This window comes from Sinocyclocheilus grahami, unplaced genomic scaffold (assembly GCF_001515645.1).
Source record: "Sinocyclocheilus grahami isolate Dianchi unplaced genomic scaffold, SAMN03320097.WGS_v1.1 scaffold597.1, whole genome shotgun sequence".
Taxonomy (NCBI): domain Eukaryota; kingdom Metazoa; phylum Chordata; class Actinopteri; order Cypriniformes; family Cyprinidae; genus Sinocyclocheilus; species Sinocyclocheilus grahami.
This window is the reverse complement of record NW_015505776.1, coordinates 349,558-368,816: the sequence shown is the minus strand read 5'-3', so window position 1 is coordinate 368,816 and position 19,259 is coordinate 349,558. Positions and strand designations below refer to the sequence as shown.

The following is a 19,259-nucleotide window of genomic DNA, read 5'->3' as shown; positions in this document are numbered from 1 at the left end:
AACAACTCCATAAATGCAGTTATGCCCTAAAATTCAAGATATTGGTGCCAAAATGCTCCTGTATGATTTATTGTCTCATATTTATATCACATGATAAGCAATATCACACCAGCAGCGAGTGCAACACACCAGTGCTGTTTCAGTGCAAATGTGATTTTACACAACAGTTCAGTAAATAATGTTGATATTGCGTTGTATTTTAAAAACAATAATATCTGTTTTTGCTCAGTTTTGCCAACAAAAATATTACCTATAAAGCCACAGCAGAACTGTTGTGCGTCTCCGAGGAACACAGCGGTGTTTAGTTTCTGAATGAATCCGCATTTTGAACTAATCGTGTGAATCAATGATTTAAAGCCCCATTCATAAAGTGAGCCGTTTACTGAATTCCTGAATGAATCAGCAGGTTGAACGAATCAAATAAAAGGCTCATAAAGACATTTACCACCACCTGCTGGCAGTTTTAGTTTCTTATTTAGAGTATTAGCCTACTTCATTAAAGGGGGGCGTTAAATGAATTGTTCACCCAAAAAATTTTAATTATGTCATAATTTACTCAAACCTGAATGACTTGCTTTCTTTTGTGGAACATAAAAGAAGGTATTTTGAAGACTGTTGGGCTGTTTTGGTTACCAATGACTTCCATTGCATGAACGGAAAAAAACGGAGCTGTCTCTCAAATTATCTTCTTTTATGTTCCATAGTTTATGTTAAGCCGTGGTAGCCTAAACGTTTATGTGTAATAAATTTTATGTTGAATCTAAAATATTTCTTTCTAAAGCTAGGGTACTATTTATAATGTGTACTTAATACTTTCTCATTTAACACAAAAATAGCATTAAATAATCTTTTGGGGGTATTTTCACAGACAAATGTAATTTGCGATTAATTAGATTAACTAATCGACACATCATGTAATTAATTAAAATAACATTTTTAATCGACTGACAGCCCTAATATGTATATATATATATATATAAAATCATTTCAGTTATTTTTTTCCTCATTAATGTACACACAGCACCCCATATTGACAGAAAAACACAGAATTGTTGACATTTTTGCAGATTTCTTAAAAAATAAAAACTGAAATATCACATGGTCCTAAGTATTCAGACTCTTTGCTGTGACACTCATATATTTAACTCAGGTGCTGTTCATTTCTTCTGATCATCCTTGAGATGGTTCTACACCTTCATTTGAGTCCATCTGTGTTTGATTATACTGATTGGACTTGATTTGGAAAGCCACACACCTGTCTATATAAGACCTTACATCTCACAGTGCATGTCAGAGCAAATGAGAATCATGAGGTCAAAGGAACTGCCTGAAGAGCTCAGAGACAGAATTGTGGCAAGGCACAGATCTGGCCAAGGTTACAAAAAAATTTCTGCTGCACTTAAGGTTCCCAAGAGCACAGTGGCCTCCATTCCTTAAATGGAAGACGTTTGGGATGACCAGAACCCTTCCTAGAGCTGGCTGTCCGGCCAAACTGAGCTATCGGGGGGGAAGAGCCTTGGTGAGAGAGGTAAAGAAGGAACCCAAAGATCAGTGTGGCTGAGCTCCAGAGATGCAGTCGGGAGATGGGAGAAAGTTTTAGAAAGTCAACCATCACTGCAGCCCTCCACCAGTCGGGGTTTTATGGCAGAGTGGCCCGACGGAAGACTCTCCGTGCAAGACACATGAAAGCCCGCATGGAGTTGTGAGATGGTGAGAAATAAGATTCTCTGGTCTGATGAGACCCAGATAGAACTTTTTGGCCTTAATTCTAAGCGGTATGTGTGGAGAAAACCAGGCACTGCTCATCACCTGTCCAATACAGTCTCAACAGTGAAGCATGGTGGTGGCAGCATCATGCTGTGGGGGTGTTTTTCAGCTGCAGGGACAGGACGACTGGTTGCAATTGAGGGAAAGATGAATGCGGCCAAGTACAGGGATATCCTGGACGAAAACTTTCTCCAGAGTGCTCAGGACCTCAGACTGGGCCGAAGGTTTATCTTCCAACAAGACAATGACCCTAAGCACACAGCTAAAATAACGAAGGAGTGGCTTCACAACAACTCTGTGACTGTTCTTGAATGGCCCAGCCAGAGCCCTGACTTAAACCCAACTGAGCATCTCTGGAGAGACCTAAAAATGGCTGTCCACCAACGTTTACCATCCAACCTGACAGAACTGGAGAGGATCTGCAAGGAGGAATGGCAGAGGATCCCCAAATCCAGGTGTGAAAAACTTGTTGCATCTTTCCCAAAAAGACTCATGGCTGTATTAGATCAAAAGGGTGCTTCTACTAAATACTGAGCAAAGGGTCTGAATACTTAGGACCATGTGATATTTCAGTTTTTCTTTTTTAATAAATCTGCAAAAATGTCAACAATGCTGTGTTTTTCTGTCAATATGGGGTGCTGTGTGTACATTAATAAGGAAAAAAATGAACTTAAATGATTTTAGCAAATGGCTGCAATATAACAAAGAGTGAAAAATTTAAGGGGGTCTGAATACTTTCCGTACCCACTGTATATACATATCATTCTAGTGACTGTCTTCAATATCAACTAATGTCAGGTAAAAGTGTGGCGTATGTTTTGTCTCATCTCTCAAGAATCAATCAATAAACAATTAACAATTACTATATTTTCAACAGTGTTTATTAAACCTGAAGATGTAATACAATTACATACACAAATACAAAACACCTTTCTACATGATGATAAACACAGATCAATCAAATACACTGTGATATAAATATACCAAACCATTATACACAGGGGGCTGTGCTTCGTATACTGACCAGCGGTTAAATGGTGCACCATGTTTATGATAAACTGTAACACTGACAATCCCATTTAAACCAGCCTACCAGTAGTATACAGCTTTCGGATTCTCAGAAAATACATCTCACCTTCACAAGGGACAGCGACACTGCAGAACACGTCTAGCTACTTAATAGTACTTACCTGCTGAAACCATCTTAAGCTCTACATAAGAGGAAATAAAAAGGAATGTGAGGCGGAAAACGACAGGGGCTGTTTCTACATTTTTGACTGTGTAAATTATGCTTTAGTCTGTTTTTTTTTTCTTGATGATACAGTAATCTTCCTCCAATCAAAACACATTTATTATTTTATAGTTGGCTAATAATGTTTTAGTTAATAGAGTTATTATGTAGCATTTCAATGTTTAGTGCAAAAGTCTTGCTTGAACATCTGTAGGTCAAGCACTGTCTTTATAAAGCAGTGGGACAATTTATTGCACATATGCAAAACACGTACTGTGTGTTTTATTTTTCTCCTGCTATTTTTAAGAAGGCATTGATGAATATTCTGGGATTGTAGTAAATGCTCAGAGAGGATGTGAGTCTTGCTTTTAGTTCCTTTGATACTACAACACGCAGTACAAGCGATAGGAGACAAGCCACTTGTAGATAAATAAATGGGAGAAATCACAGTAGTTCAGTTCAGTTAAAAGAGCCAATTGCCTTATTGGTAAATGTAGCATCTCGTCTTAGAAGCTGGGTTTTCATCAACACACTTTTATGCACATTTTGGCAAATTGGATATGAAATGCTGGATGGAAACACCAATGTGTAAATAAGAATCTCCAAAATTCACATGAAAAATAAGTTTGCTTGAGCTGGATACATTTTTTTAAAAGATTTTTGCCATTTTCAACAAGTTGGGACTCAAACACTGTTTGCCCAAAGAGCAACCTGTGTATCGCTATTAAGCTATAAATCATGCTGCCCATGAGGCTATCGGCTCTGATAAGTGGATACATTTTGAATTCGAAAATTCTTGATGTGCCTCAAAAATCTTAATGATTTTGCCTAGTGACTCATGTGACTGAATAATTTGATCAAAGATGAAAAACACTTTCATCCACAAACATAAAGCCATTTTGTTTGCATACTAAACTACAAGAAATGGTTACACTTTATTTCGATTGTCCACTATAGACATTCAACTGTAAGTAGCTTTGCAACTACATGTCAACTAACTCTCATTAAAGCATTTGTAGACTGTAAGGTTAGGGTTAGTAGAATAAGTTGGCATACCTGCAAAGTTACTTAAAGTCAGTAGAACATCTATTGAATGACCATCAAAATAAAGTGTTAGTAGATATTAAGCAGACAGTATTCTCTAATGACTGCTAGTTGACATGTAGTTGCAAAGTTATTTATAGGTAGTTGAATGTAACTCTGATGGAAACCTGGTTATTGTTCTAAAATCCACATGTGCTTTAACAGGACCAACCTGAAGAAAATTTTGCAGAATTTTGAAGATGATTTGAAATGTGCTCTATTAGTTTTGGAGGTTTCTGTGTTTCCACATTCAAGCAGACAGGTGCTGTTCTTGCTGTTCTTCCCATTGCTTAGATACAGTACAAAATCACTACCTTTAAGGGTGTAGCCAAGATGCCACCAAGTAGACTGACTTGACTCAAAGGGACTAAAGGGTACTACTCGGTATGTTCAATATAATGTAGTAGCTCTTACCACATTCGGGTGTTTTCCAAGAGCTACTGCGCCCCTGTCTGCTGGATCCCGTCTCTCTCTCCGTCTCTTGGCCAGCCAGAGGAAGAGACATAGTACTGTCACAGCCACTATCAGAACAAGGGCAGCGATGCCACCAGCCATCCCTGCGTTCATATCTCCAAACAGACGTTCCTCGCCGAACGGACTTCTGGGAACTGTCCGAGAGTTTAGAGATTGAAAAAAGAAATTACAAATCTCTCACAAAGACTTGTTCTTTTTTTCATGGTCAGTTACACTTGTCTTACACCTCCAAGTGGTTTGTCATATAGTTTGGCTTTGAACGACTGCCAAAAGTAGGGCAGTGAGGAACTGGAGAAGGATAGAGATTAATGGGAATACAATGAGGCTAAATCTAATTTAACACATTATTCATGCCTCTTAAATCAACCATGAATAATCAAATTAACCAAATGATTGATCTGTGTAAATTATTTTCCATGTAGGGTTTGACTCTCTATGGACCAGTGTTTCCTCTTGGCAAAATATTATTTTACTTCTCACCTGAATGACGCATGCTGAAGAATTGCACTATTAAAAACATTTCTTCAATATTTAGATTTTTTTTTTCTGTGCATCTTTGATAAATGAAATCAATTTCTAAATGTTTTTTTTTTAAAGTTTGTTTTCTTAAAAAAATAACAGATATGGCACAGATCCATAATTGATTCTAACAATGAGGATAAAGTTAAAAGCAGTATTAAAGGACAAATTATAATGATTCATACAATTTCAGTTTAGAGGAGTTTTATCAATATTGTGTCAATATTCAAGAAATATGAATTTAATTAAAAGAAGACATTTTTGTGGTACAGAGTTGTCATATTGCAATGTTTTAATTGATTTTACTTTCAAAAGAAGGATAAATGGTAACGATTCATGCCATTTCAGTTTACAGAAATTGTATCAATAATGTATCATTCATAAAAGAAACATGAGTTGAATTGGAGGAGACCATGTTTGTTTGTTTTTATTTATTTGTTTGTTTGTGGTACAGAGATTCCAAATTGCAATATTTCACTGAACTTATATTTAATTTTACATTATTACATTTTATTTTCAAAAGGTAACTCTTTACTTTTTTCATCAATTTAATAGAAGAAAATATGTATGGAAAAACATATTTAACTGTGGTTACATAACCTTGATTTTGAAGAAATCTCAAGATTAACACAATTAATGCCCTTAAGTGCATTTACCTGGTTGTCCCCTCTGCAGTACTTCAATATCCACTGAAGCATGTGCCGTCTCACCTGACTCTTCATCTGTTGCAATCACCTTTGATTAAAAATAAGCATCACATCATCAGAGATGTCATGACAAATATGTACATGGCATTAATGAGGCATACATGTAGATCAGCGGTCGGGAACCTATGGCTCGCGAGCCACACCAGTTCTCTTACCCTTTACCAACAAATAGTCGATTAAAAAAATAGATTTCAGCTTTTTTGCAGACAGTTACAACTCCTTTGCTATACAGCCTACCGAAGTTAATGAATAGTTTAGAATAATAAAATATGTATGGTTGTACCGGCCAAGTGCGTGTTCAGTGCAGTTCGCAACAGCAATCAACTGCATACTTTTTATGATCCTACAAACAGACATTCACCAAAACAATAACAACCCGTATTTTAACTGAAATATTATAACTATTATCAGACCAGATCACCAATACAAGATAATTAACTACACAAAAGCCCATTTGCTTTATGCCTGCACACTTAGTAAACCAGGCCTGGTTTTACAGGGGTACTAGAGGGTGCTCAAACGAAAGCAAGAGCACCCTCAGTTAAAGCTGTAATAACAGCTCTCTAGTGCATAGTTGGGTTCACGCTCTCAAAGAGCATCAAAGGTTTCTATTTACAACATGTTTTTGTAGCGTTGAGCAGTATAGCCAATAACAGACATATCTGTTGATTTCTTAAAGGCAATGGCCAATCAGAGGAATTTAAGTTGGCTCTTTGGTCAAAAAAGTTTCCCGACCCCTGATGTAGATCATTGAGTCATAGTTGTCACCTCCAGAATGTGTCGGTCGAACGCTCTGAGCTGGTCTGTCTTTGCAATCACAATGCCATCCTGGGTAATGTGGTACAGTTTGTTGCTACCTGTCAAGGGCTGCATTGTGTAATGGATTTTTGGGTTTATTCCCTGCAGAAGAGTAAAGAAAGAGAGAAAATGCTCTAAATGAAGTTTTCAGGCATTTTTTAAATAAGTGTTTCCTATAAAGGAAATGTTTTCACTGTACATCTCTGAAGTCCCTGTCGATGGCCTGGACTACCAGGACTTGGTTCCCGTAGGTAGTGACCAGTGTAGCAGGACTGGAGCTCTCGATGAGGAACCCTTTGTAGACGGTTTTGTTGAAGAATGGAGGAAATAGGTTCTCCGACACCACATGCACCAGTGCCGTCGCCACCGAATATTTCTTTGGGTCGTTCACCTGCGCAGCCTGTCGGAGTTTGCAATGGGCAGTTATGATGAGACCTTTGATGTCCTCATTGTGTCACATAACCAACACATTTTTGTTCAATGCAATTTCTTTTTATTGTCTGCCATTATGGTTTGCAATACGGCAGTTGAAGTACTTTCATACTGTGTCCTTGTTAACACTATACAGCAGGTCAGCGTGTTAAATCAGCCATCATCTTGTTCATAAACATAGACATTATCTCGTCATACCATTATGCGGAGTCTGAATGAAGGTGTGAGGAGTCTGTTCTCCACACGTTGCCTGAGAGAGATTTCTCCTGTTTTAGAGTCGATTGTAAATCTGCCATTGTCATCACCTATAAAGTATATCATTAAAAAACTATAATGTACATTTGAAGGATTAGACAGTCCATAAATCAATGCAACGTACAGTAAACTCACTCACCAGACAAAATACTGTAGACTAGAGGAGTCAGTATGTCTTTGTCTCCGTCTTCAGCATGAATGGGACCCGGAGAAAAATAAAGCACAGCATCCTAGATCATAAAGAGCATTAATTTTTAACCATGCAGGTGAAGACACAAGCTTCACAGCTCCACTTTTTTTATGTTAAAAAAAATTGTATTACACTTATTGGTATTGCTTAACATTATTGTTGCTGTAAAATAAAAATGATTGAATTTTGGCACATATTTTGCAGACAGCTAATGTGGCTACTCTAGTTTTCATATTTATAATTTTATTAATTTATTTAAAATTGGTAGAATCTACTTTCCCAATACACAACCGTCAAAAGGCACATGATCCTTTAGAAATTATTCTAATATACTGATTTGCTATATAGGTAATATTCAGGATTCTTTATTGGATGGAAAGTTTAAAATAACAGCATTTATTTGAAACAGATTTTTTTTTTTTACATTATAGATGTCTTTAATGTCAGTTTTGATCCATTTGTGACCCTGGACCACAAAACCAGCCTTAAGTCGCTTGGGTATATTTGTAGAAATAGCCAAAAATACATTGTATGGGTCAAAATTATCGATTTTTCTTTTATGCCAAAAAAGTAAAGATCATGTTCCATGAAGATATCTTGTTAATTTCCTACTGTAAATATATAAAAACTTAATTTTTGATTAATAATATGCATTGCTAAGAACTTCATTTGGACAACTTTAAAGGCAATTTTCTCAATATTTTGATATTTTTGCACCCTCAGATTCCAGATTTTCAAATAGTTGTATCTCGGCCAAATATTGTCCTATCCTAACAAACCATACATCAATGGAAAACATATTTATTCAGCTTTCAGATTTTAAAATCTCAATAAAAAATGTTTTCTGTTTGAAACAAGATTACTTTTCTTACCCCATTGGCAGATTATTTTGCTTGTTTCAAGCAAAAACTCACTTAATTTTGATTTGCTTTTTCTGAAAACAAGACAATCATTTTTACTTGTCTAGAAAATCCTTCTTGATTTAAGAATTTTTAGATATTTTGGCTGGAAACAAGACAAAAGATCTAAGCTAGAAAAGCATTTTTTGCAGTGTAATCCCTCCTTGCTGAATAAAATTATTACATTTTGAACTTTGAAGTTTTCTTGAACTTTTGAACAGTAGTGTATGTCAGGTAATTTCAGCTAAATCAATCACCTGTACATTAAAATGTTACCACATGCCTCATCTGTCTCTGTGATGTTAACACTGTACACAGGGTTGGTGCAGATATTATGATCTCCATCTTCATAAACAGGTGCGCATGGCTGAAACTGAGGATACTGGTCATCACCGTCTAGAACATTCACGGTGACTGTAGCTGTTGTGCTGTACTTCTCTTTTGTGTTCGTTTCCTGTTGATTTAAACAGCATGAATGGCAGTTCAAACTGTTTTCTCTTAATTCTGATTCCTTTCCAGCACATAAATGTCTTGCGATTGCCGGTCAGCACATATGTGAATAACATGTGCTACGTACCACAGCAAATATGACCACCTGCAGCTGGGTTTTAGTCTCATAGTCCAACGGTTTATCCAGGATCACCATCCCGCTGTTGGGCAGATCAATCCTAAAATAGCTGGCATCAGCCTGAATGAGAGAGACACACAGTGTTGCTAATGGATTCTGGAAAGGAAAAGGGGTTCTCTAATAGCATTCATGTATTTTTATGTGTCCAAATACATTTTTGTGGCCCCTGTAAAGTACTGGTTTTGAGGAGTAGTCAGTCAGCTGCAGACAGACTACTGCAAAACCTTTCATTCAGTCTTTTATCTGTAATGTTGTCCTTTATTGAATGCGTCACTCACTGTTGATTTGTCGGTCATGTAAGTGATCGTGTCTCCATCGCCATCTCTAGCTTTTACTGTGAACACCATCGAGTTTACAGTCAGCAACTTTGAAAAGAGTCAGGATTCAGATGTCAGGACGGTTATAATGATTCATGAAAATAATCACACATGTAAAATGATCAGGTTCATTTCAGACAGCAGTAAAAATGGACCAAAATGAGTTTACCTCACTTATATATCGTGGCTGAATTGTGTCTTCAAGGAAATATGGCATGTTGTCATTTTCATTCAATATTTCCACCATGATTCGATATCGACTCTGAAATAACAAAGTGTGGGTTAATTGCACTCCACTATCAAGTATCATTATTTTTGCAATGCATTTTTATACCATACCCTAATTATATCATCTTCATAACATGTCAAAGCAGCTATCAGAACTGACCCCAGCACCTGTAAATTACCACAGGGAGATAATAGGTTGCATAGGGAGGTTAATGTTTTATCTCACAATTATCACACACACACACACACTAAACTATTTTAGAATTAAAACTATTTTTGCGCAAAAAAAAACCAAACAAACAAAAAAAACAAGATTAAATATATGTATTTTAAGTGTATTTTAAAGTTGTCTCTTGTTTTATGCTCATTTTGCTTATTGTTGTAATGTTTTATGTTGTTTTGGCCCGGTCTCAACAGACAAATCTGGTGAAATAAAGTTTATAATAACAACGGATTACAACAGTAATTTATAGACATTCTATTTTAAATCCTCAAACAATGGCTTAAAACTCCTCCACTGTGTTGGCTGGCAGTTCTAATGATTCAGTGTTATTCTGGCTTCCCTCCACATGCTAACAGTCACTACTGGTGTTAATCACCTCTCGATCTAAGATCCTTGAAAACGACGAGTTGAGTCGGATTGTTCGGCCTTCAAGGTAAAACCAGTCAGCGTTTTCTCCAGTGAGACACAAACGGATGCTACTGACTCCAGGGTCTCCGTTGATACTGAGGTTGGCTATGAACTCTCCAGTGGGACTGTTTTCTTTGACCGCATCTTCATAACATGTCAAAGCAGCTATCAGAACTGACCCCAGCACCTGTAAATTACCACAGGGAGATAATAGGTTGCATAGGGAGGTTAATGTTTTATCTCACAATTATCACACACACACACACACTAAACTATTTTAGAATTAAAACTATTTTTGCGCAAAAAAAAACCAAACAAACAAAAAAAACAAGATTAAATATATGTATTTTAAGTGTATTTTAAAGTTGTCTCTTGTTTTATGCTCATTTTGCTTATTGTTGTAATGTTTTATGTTGTTTTGGCCCGGTCTCAACAGACAAATCTGGTGAAATAAAGTTTATAATAACAACGGATTACAACAGTAATTTATAGACATTCTATTTTAAATCCTCAAACAATGGCTTAAAACTCCTCCACTGTGTTGGCTGGCAGTTCTAATGATTCAGTGTTATTCTGGCTTCCCTCCACATGCTAACAGTCACTACTGGTGTTAATCACCTCTCGATCTAAGATCCTTGAAAACGACGAGTTGAGTCGGATTGTTCGGCCTTCAAGGTAAAACCAGTCAGTGTTTTCTCCAGTGAGACACAAACGGATGCTACTGACTCCAGGGTCTCCGTTGATACTGAGGTTGGCTATGAACTCTCCAGTGGGACTGTTTTCTTTGACCATGGCAAATATGTCTTGACCACCAAGGCATAAACTGGCTGCCGTTCAGATGAGAGATTGATTAGATTATGAGGACAACACAAAACATCTATAAAGTCACAGACTGCAAAGCTAATTTATAAAACAACATCTTTGTAATAGAAAGGGAGACCAGGGATAATTGTAAATGCATTGGATTTTGCTCAGCTATTTCTGCATCGTGGTTGTTCTTACAATTCTGAATTTATTCTGAGTTTATATCTTGCAATTGTGAGTTAACGTCTTGGAATTTATATTAGCAAGTTTATTTATTCTACGATCTTATAAACTTCACAGACGCACAAGCAAAAGGCCACAAGGCCGCAAGCACACATCATGAGGGCCTTGATTGGGGCCCTTGCATAACACTGGGGCCACAATCCTTTGTCATGGATCAAATCAAGTCCCTACTTTTTGTAGTTGTCAAATATCCTGAAATTTGCCATGTTATGAAAATCAGTTGTGAACACACTTTAATGTTTGCTTTAAGCAAGAGTCTCTATTTGCGGTCTCTTTCTCAATCTCATTTCTGTCAAGAAAACACAATTGAGATTTTGAATGAATCTCACTTGTGACTTTTCTTTCTAACAGGCTGAGTGAATCAGAACTCTCATGAATAGAAGAGAGCCATTCAGAGACTCATTATCATTTCCACAACCTCATTACCATCACAGGCACATATGTTAACATCTACTACATCACAGAGCAGTGATTCATGAAGATTAGCCTTTGCGGATCCTGATTTCAGAGAGGTGCTTACCTTTTGCGATGGGATAGAATATGTTCAGTGCCATCTGGCAGAGGAACAATCTCCATGGCATCAACATGGTTGATATTCCCCTGGGCTCACGTCTCCTTGTCCCCGCTGTAAAAGAAATGCCAAACCCTGACAGTCAATCACTCTGAAGGATTTAGAGTGCTCATATTACCTGTCACAAAGAACAGACTTTCTTATTCACACCAAAGGTCAATTAAATCAGAAGATTAACAAAGCGTATTTACACTGTCGCGCCACCATCTGAAATTCATCAGCCAAGTTTCAAGTGAGTCAAATCAAACCGATAAATGAATTACTAGAACCTCCCACAGTCTCACCTCTCACCAATATAGTGTTTGTTTACTTCTGTTTGGGCTTTAGTGATGTTTAGTCTTCACCAAAGGTCTTTCCTAGTTCTGAAAACCTATTATGAAGTCTTTAGCCAGTGTCAAGCCACCAGCCTGGCAGTAATGTCAGTTACGTGACCTCCAGGCCGCTCTTTTGATCCTCCACCTTCCACCTCCACATAAGGGCTTTTTTCAAATCCTCACATAATACCTGCAAAGCTGCCGAAGAACACTGTTGTTTCCCCTCTTGAGTTTTGCTGTTTGCCCAAGTGAGACTAAACCAATTTTTTGTTGTTTTATTATTTAATTCACTAATTTCAAACCTGAATGCTCTAAAAGGACATATTTTATGTAGCTGATTTCTATACAAGAAAATAAATAACAGCAAGAGGATTATTAGTAAATTAGTAATAATTACAGGATTGTCATTTTTGGGTTATTTGTTCCTTTACAGAGGATTCATCACATGGCCACTAGGGGACACCATCCTTCAGACTGGGCCATTTCAAACAACCTCCCATGAGATGCATGGTTATTTTATTCTGATCTTTCCTAGTTGAAGTTCACAGTTGAGCAGGCTTATTGTGGTTGAACTTGATGTGGCTGTGGATAGTAACACAATGTATTAAGAGCCGGGGGTTGGTGTAAACTTATTTTGTTTAAAGTTCACTTTTTTCCCATTTGGCACTGTTATTCAGAAGCTACATTAAAGCAATAAACCCCAAGAAGCCGTGGTTTACAGTGAATTTACAACAGCTAAGGGGCATTGTTAGGCACGATGCGAAGCGTTATAAATTCACTGTAAACCACGGCTTCACGGGGCTTATTGCTTTTATAAAACGTTTATTCCATATACGTAGTTAAGTTTCACAAAATAAAACAGAGCAAATAAAGTGTAATGATATTAATAAAAACAGTATTCTTCCACCAAACAATGTAGTTCCTCAGAATCAGTTGTGGTTGCAACAAAGTGGTTGCCAAGCAACACACAAAGTAAACAAAGGTGTATGTTTGTAGAGTAATTTACAACAGCTTCGAATGTGGCTCAACCAATCAGAATCAAGGACCGGAACTATCCGTTTTATAAAAGGTATTTACATGTTTCACAAAAAACAAATAAGTACCATTTTTATAATTTCTATACTTTGGTTAAATTATTAACAACTTGCATATTCTGAAATGTGTGTGTAATTATTTCCTATTGTAATATATTTTAAAATATAATTTTTCCTGTGATGGCAAAGCTGAATTTTCAGCATCATTACTTAGTCTTCACTGTCACACGAGCCTTCAGAAATGATTCTAATATGCAGATTTAATATCAGTGTTAAAAACAGTTGTGCTTGTGCTGCTTAATATTTTGGTGGAACCATTTTCAGGATTCCCTTTCATGGGAACTTCGAACTGCGTCCTCTAGGGGTCGCTATGGGGAACGCCTCGTCGTGACCCGTGTCTGAAGCATACATTGAAAAAACACCAACAACACGTTGGCCGGCGACAGCCATGACGTCACTACCGGTGCGACTATAGTATAAATAGGCGCCGGGAGCACACATCATTCTCTTCTTCGTCTTCATTGACTGTTTTGTTTGAAGCGTGCATTTCTGTGGTAAGAGCGATCTAGCGTGCGGTAGCCCCTGTGTGACAGTCCAAGACTAGTATGATTCTAGGCTTTTGGTCGTATTCCCTTAAAGGAATCTATTCCTGATTCCAAGCCTTGAGCTCTACCTCGGGCCAAGGAGTTCCGGCCCTAACAGGTAAGTTTTTTGGGGTATGTAGCCTAGGCCTTTGGCCGTAGGGAATAACGTCACTGACAGCCGTCTAACGTCCCAGGGGCAACTCCCACAGCAATATGGTAGAGTTGGTGCTCGCCATGGTTCTGGCTTGCACTCCCCTCAGCATGGTGGCGTGGGTATACCGTTCCCCATAGCGACCCCTAGAGGACGCAGTTTGAAGTTCCCATGAAAGGGAACGTCTCAGGTTACTTATGTAACCATGGTTCTCTGAGTAGGGAACGAGACACTGCGTCCTCTAGGTTTCTTGCCATGCTGCGGATGCAAGCTTCAGACGAAGAAGTGGATGTGTTCTCCTGACACCTATTTATACTATAGTCGCACCGGTAGTGACGTCATGGCTGTCGCCGGCCAACGAGTTGGTGTTTTTTCAATGTATGCTTCAGACACGGGTCACGACGAGGCGTTCCCCATAGCGACCCCTAGAGGACGCAGTGTCTCGTTCCCTACTCAGGGAACCATGGTTACATAAGTAACCTGAGACGTTCTTTGTTGAATAGAAAATTCAAAACAACAGCTTTTTTTTTTTAACTGAAATCTTTTCTAATGTCTTTACTGTCACTTCTGATGAAATGAATGCATCCTTGCTAAAACTACTCATTAATTTCAAAAACAACAAAATCTTACTGACCCCATACGTTTGGAGTACAGTATGTCATAACCATTAGAGGTTTTTTAGGCCAAGGACCTTGGTGGATAGAGAAGAGATGGACCAGGGACCCACTGTTATGTATTGCATGAAATTGAATTGCATTATAGCCTATAATAACATTTATTGTACACTACATTATGAAGCTTATATTGCAAAGCCATTAAAATCATTATTGATGTACAGAGTTTAGCGTCTTAATTTTGGCATTAGTTGAATTGCGTTCATTTTATCTTATTATTCACTGCTTGTCAGTTTTTTTGCCAAGTCCTTAATAGCAGCACATTTAAATAATATGTTATTCATAATTTAGTACTTTAAATGCAATTTGTGTAAAGAGTCTAATAATTAATAATTCACGTTTCAGGGCAACGGCCTGATTAAAATATGTCATAAAGTAATCCTGTGTCAACAGGTCTTGCTAACCATGTTAACCATGTCAAAAACTCCTCCATATTGTGCATTCATGCCAGACGTAATCAATGATTGTTTGGATACAGAATGACTGTATGTGGATTGCATGTGATTAGGGATTAAATCGAGTAATTAATGCTAAACAGGAAGTAGGTCTCAAGATTATGGCATTAAAGCACAATATGGTTTAATATTCTTGCTGCACATGGCAGCTCGCTATTTATTATTATGCACATCTCCGCATGTCTGAGTTTGTCTGCAAGTGTTGATCAAGACCACTTCGCCAAATTAAAGATCTTCTGAGTTTTAGCAAAAGTATAAGTAGAATTAGCAGTATCACATGTTGTGTTGTTTTGATTTGATTAGTCTAATCTCATACTTGAGAGCACTTATCTGTAGAGATGATAAAGTGCACTCCTCAACGGTGATTGCAAGTGCACTTTAAGAGATTATGAAAAGTGTCAGTTATTTAAAAGGAAAAAAAAGTTCAAAATGGAACTGTAAAATGTGTTTACCATCCTACATCCATGAAAGATTTTAAAAGATTTAACACAACTGATTTTACTGTAAATTAATGTAAAAATGTTTTTAGAAATCTTAGAATTACTTCATAAATATTATTATATAGAAATAATTAGACACACTACCGTCCAAGTTTGTTTTCAGTATGCTTTTTTAAAAATAAATGAATGCTTTTATTCAGAAAACCGAATAAAAGGTTTTTACATTGTAACAAACAAGTCAAGTCAAGTCACCTTTATTTATATAGCGCTTTTAACAATAAAGATTGTGTCAAAGCAACTGAACAGCATTAATTAGGAAAATAGTGTGTCAATAATGCAAAATGACAATAGTAAACACTAATTTTTCAGTTAAAGACAGTTCATCATTGAATTCAGTGATGTCATCATCCAGCTCAGTCCAGTTTAAATAATATCTTTGCAATCAAGTCAACGATAACGCTGGAAATGAAGTGTCCCCAACTAAGCAAGCCAGAGGCGACAGCGGCAAGGAACCAAAACTCCATCGGTGAGAGAATGGAGAAAAAACCTTGGGAGAAGACGAAACCAGCAGTTCAATTTCAGGCTGCAGCAAAGTCACATTGTGCAGAGGACTCATCTGGTTCCTGTGGTCTTTTCCCGGTGGTCGTCTGAGACAAGGTCTTTACAGGGGATCTGTATCTGGGGCTCATCTAGTTTCCAAACAATTCCATTTGAAATGAATGTTGTTCTTTTGAACTTTCTATTCATTAAAGATTGCTGGGCAAATATAGCTTAACAATATTTAACAACAACTGCCTAAAATATTAAGCAGCACAACTGTTGTCAACATTGATAATAATTAATAACTAAGCAACAAATCACCATATTAGAATGATTTCTGAAGGCTCATGTGACACTGAAAACTGGAGTAATAACTGCGGAAAAATCAGCTTTGTCATCACAGGAATAAATAAAAAAAAAAATTAATATTCAAATAGTTAATATTTCAATACTATTTCACATTATTACTTTATTAATAATATATTTAATATGACTGCGTATATGTAGTATTTTACAGTAAATAGTTAAAACTGTTGTTAAATAAAAATAAGTCCCCACAATTTATGGTAAAAAAAAAAGTTAAATAGCTAATAATTAATAGATAATTAATAAAACATTTAGAACAGTGTCACAAATCGTATTAGACAATTTAATTTCACTAGTTAACAGTTATTAAAGTGTATTATTAAAGTATCTAAAAACTGATTTAAATAGTTTTTTTTGTCTAGGTAGCAGTCTAGATGAGCCATTAATCACCAGGAAGTCAAATCTGTATTTTGTGTTAAGACTTTAACACATGAGGCCTTCTATTTTGCCATTTGTATTATTATGATGCTTTTAAGTACATAGTACACTCTCAGAAAAAAATGGTACAAAAGCCTTCTCAGGAGTGGTACCCTATCAAAAGTTATTAATACATACCTTTAAAGGATAGTTCACTCAAAAAAGAAAGTTCTGTCATCATTTACTCACTCTCAAGTTGTTCCAAACCTATATGAATGTTCTTTCTCCTTCTTAACACACACACAAAGATATTTTGAAGAACAGATAACCAAACAGTTTCTTGTCCCCACTAGGGGTGGAACGGTTCAACTTACTCACGGTTCGGTTTGTATCACGGTTTCGGTATGGTTCGGTATGTGCTATGTTTAGAGAAAAACTATACTGTCAAATAAAAATAAAGAAAATAAATATAATCTATCTAACTACAAGCAACAGCACATATAAATACAATAGAGTAAAGATACAAATAAAATAAATAGTGATTTTCAGGTTTTTTTTTAGGTAGGTCTAACATTAGTTTTTAGGTACAGAAATTGAATAAAGTAATGCAATGTAAAACAGCATTACATATTTCACTGTATGAGTGAATTCTTTGTTGTTGCTGTTTGATTAATAGTGCTGTCACTTTAAGAAAATGCACTGATCCAGTGCACTGATCCAGTACGTTCAGCCAGCTATGTCTGCTATGTATGTTTCATCAACAGAAACATACATTAGACGAACCCTGTTTGTTTTACGTGTTATTTATAGCAAACCATATTACAGATGTGTTGTCAGATTTAAGTTGAACCACAGTCCTAGCGCGAGCCGAACCGTGTGTGGAGAACCGTACGTTTCCATTTTTTTCCACGAACTGTTCCACCCCTAGTCCCCACTGACTTCTGTTTTTCTTCCATACTATAGAAGTCAGTGAGGACAAGCAACCATTTGGTTACCCACATTCTTCAAAATATCTTCTTTTATATTCCACAAAAGAAAGAAACTCAGGTTTGGAACAACTTGAGGGTGAGTAAATGATGACAGCATTTTTAATTTTGGGTGAGCTGTCCCTTTAAGGTAATAATATAAACCCAACTATGGATAAATAAGGTACCTTTCTCAAAGCTGTTTTACCTGAGATTGTAAGATACAAACAGAATTGTAGTAGTTCAGGTTAGTTTGTGTATAACATTATATCAGTTCATGATAGCCAGTTCTTTTGCTGTAATTGTAAAATAAAGTTTTATGGCTAAATCTGCAAAAATCTGCTGAAACACATTAATAAACACTACAGAGAAAGACCGGCAACTCAAGCGAGGTCCAGCATGTTTAGAAGAGCAATGATTCATGCTGTCTCCTTATGAGGCCATGAGCCTCATTAGAGCAGCTTTGGACATGAACTCAAGCCTAATGAGACCATTAGTATGAAGCAGGGCTCGTCAGTAAACAGAAAAATAACAGACTTTCTGATACAGATCACTTTAAAAGTAAGAGCGAAGACAAATGAAATATTCTTGTCAAAGTCACAAAACCATTTACCTGTATTCCTGTCATCTTTATAAGATCAGGCCCAAGCTATGCTGACTGGATGCTTCAGTAATCAGATTGTTTTGAGACTGATCTACAGAGGTCACTGAACATCTATCCAGCTATCCATCTATTACTACAACTGGAAAAAATATACTTTTGTTTGCATCAAGCATTTACTTAATCACAAAAACTGGTCCGAACAGCACGGTTTACAAAACCCAGGCATGCTGGGAAAGTGAGCTTTTGCTACAGCCATAACAAGAAAGCACCATCACACGCTAGACCAAACACCCTCAGTATTTCCTCACCGTTGATCGGTTGGTGGTTATCCTTTGTTTTTGAGCTCAGGGGATCCTGCTATCACTTCCTGCGGTGGCCGCTCCTGTCCTTCGCCACATGTCTCTCCTCTGAGGGGGGCTGAAACCTGCACCACAAGGAACAGCGGACAGCCACAGTGCAAAGCACAACAGGTTTCTCTGGCTAGTTAAGTCAGGGCTGCTGAGAGAGAGAGAGCACAATGAGGGAATTAAGAGCTCTCTCACACAGCAGAGCGAGGGCTTAGCATTTTCAGGACAGGATAACTCTGGCTGCTGAGAAGGAGGTTAAACTGAGAACATTAGTTCAGGCGCTGACGCTAATACAGTCCAAGGTGTGCAAATGCTGCTAGTTTGTCATTACACATGATCTGCTGCCTCATGATGTAGAATTCAGACTGAGGGCGGATTGGCCTGTTTGCTGTCAGTCTAAGGAGCTGTCTATGGGGTCAAAAGGACCACAAGAACTGTTTTTTTTTTAAGAATATTTTTCCAGAACTCCTATTATTATCATTATTGATTTCCATAACTATAACACATGCAAAATGTGTTTTAAAAAAAGGGGAAAATGTGCAAAATATGTTTAAAAAATGTCAGTTACAAATGGTATAATATATATATATATATATATATATATATATAACTAATACTAGAGAATGATGTAAAAATCAAATGGTAATAAAA

The 19,259-nt window shown here is 37.0% G+C and overlaps 1 protein-coding gene across 3 annotated transcripts in view; it reads right to left on the bottom strand.

Moving 5' to 3' along the window:
* LOC107557309 (cadherin-related family member 5-like) overlaps positions 1-18,778 on the bottom strand; it is a 22,496-nt gene extending 3,718 nt beyond the window's left edge. The window contains exons 1-15 of one of the 3 annotated variants that reach the window (XM_016240696.1): positions 18,570-18,778; positions 11,727-11,831; positions 10,778-10,986; positions 9,640-9,696; positions 9,470-9,562; positions 9,262-9,348; positions 8,933-9,043; positions 8,639-8,809; positions 7,406-7,496; positions 7,210-7,316; positions 6,779-6,979; positions 6,550-6,681; positions 5,731-5,809; positions 4,496-4,689; positions 2,958-2,978 (exon numbers count right to left, since the gene is read on the bottom strand). In XM_016240696.1, coding sequence (XP_016096182.1) covers positions 2,958-2,978; positions 4,496-4,689; positions 5,731-5,809; positions 6,550-6,681; positions 6,779-6,979; positions 7,210-7,316; positions 7,406-7,496; positions 8,639-8,809; positions 8,933-9,043; positions 9,262-9,348; positions 9,470-9,562; positions 9,640-9,696; positions 10,778-10,986; positions 11,727-11,793 — 1,620 coding nt within the window. In that variant the 5' untranslated portion in view covers positions 11,794-11,831; positions 18,570-18,778. Of the gene's footprint in view, positions 1-2,957; positions 2,979-4,495; positions 4,690-5,730; positions 5,810-6,549; positions 6,682-6,778; positions 6,980-7,209; positions 7,317-7,405; positions 7,497-8,638; positions 8,810-8,932; positions 9,044-9,261; positions 9,349-9,469; positions 9,563-9,639; positions 9,697-10,777; positions 10,987-11,726; positions 11,832-18,569 lie in introns of those variants that run through there. The other 2 variants (XM_016240698.1, XM_016240699.1) reach the window with 2 other exon arrangements.
* Between the last annotated feature and the right edge of the window lie 481 nt (positions 18,779-19,259).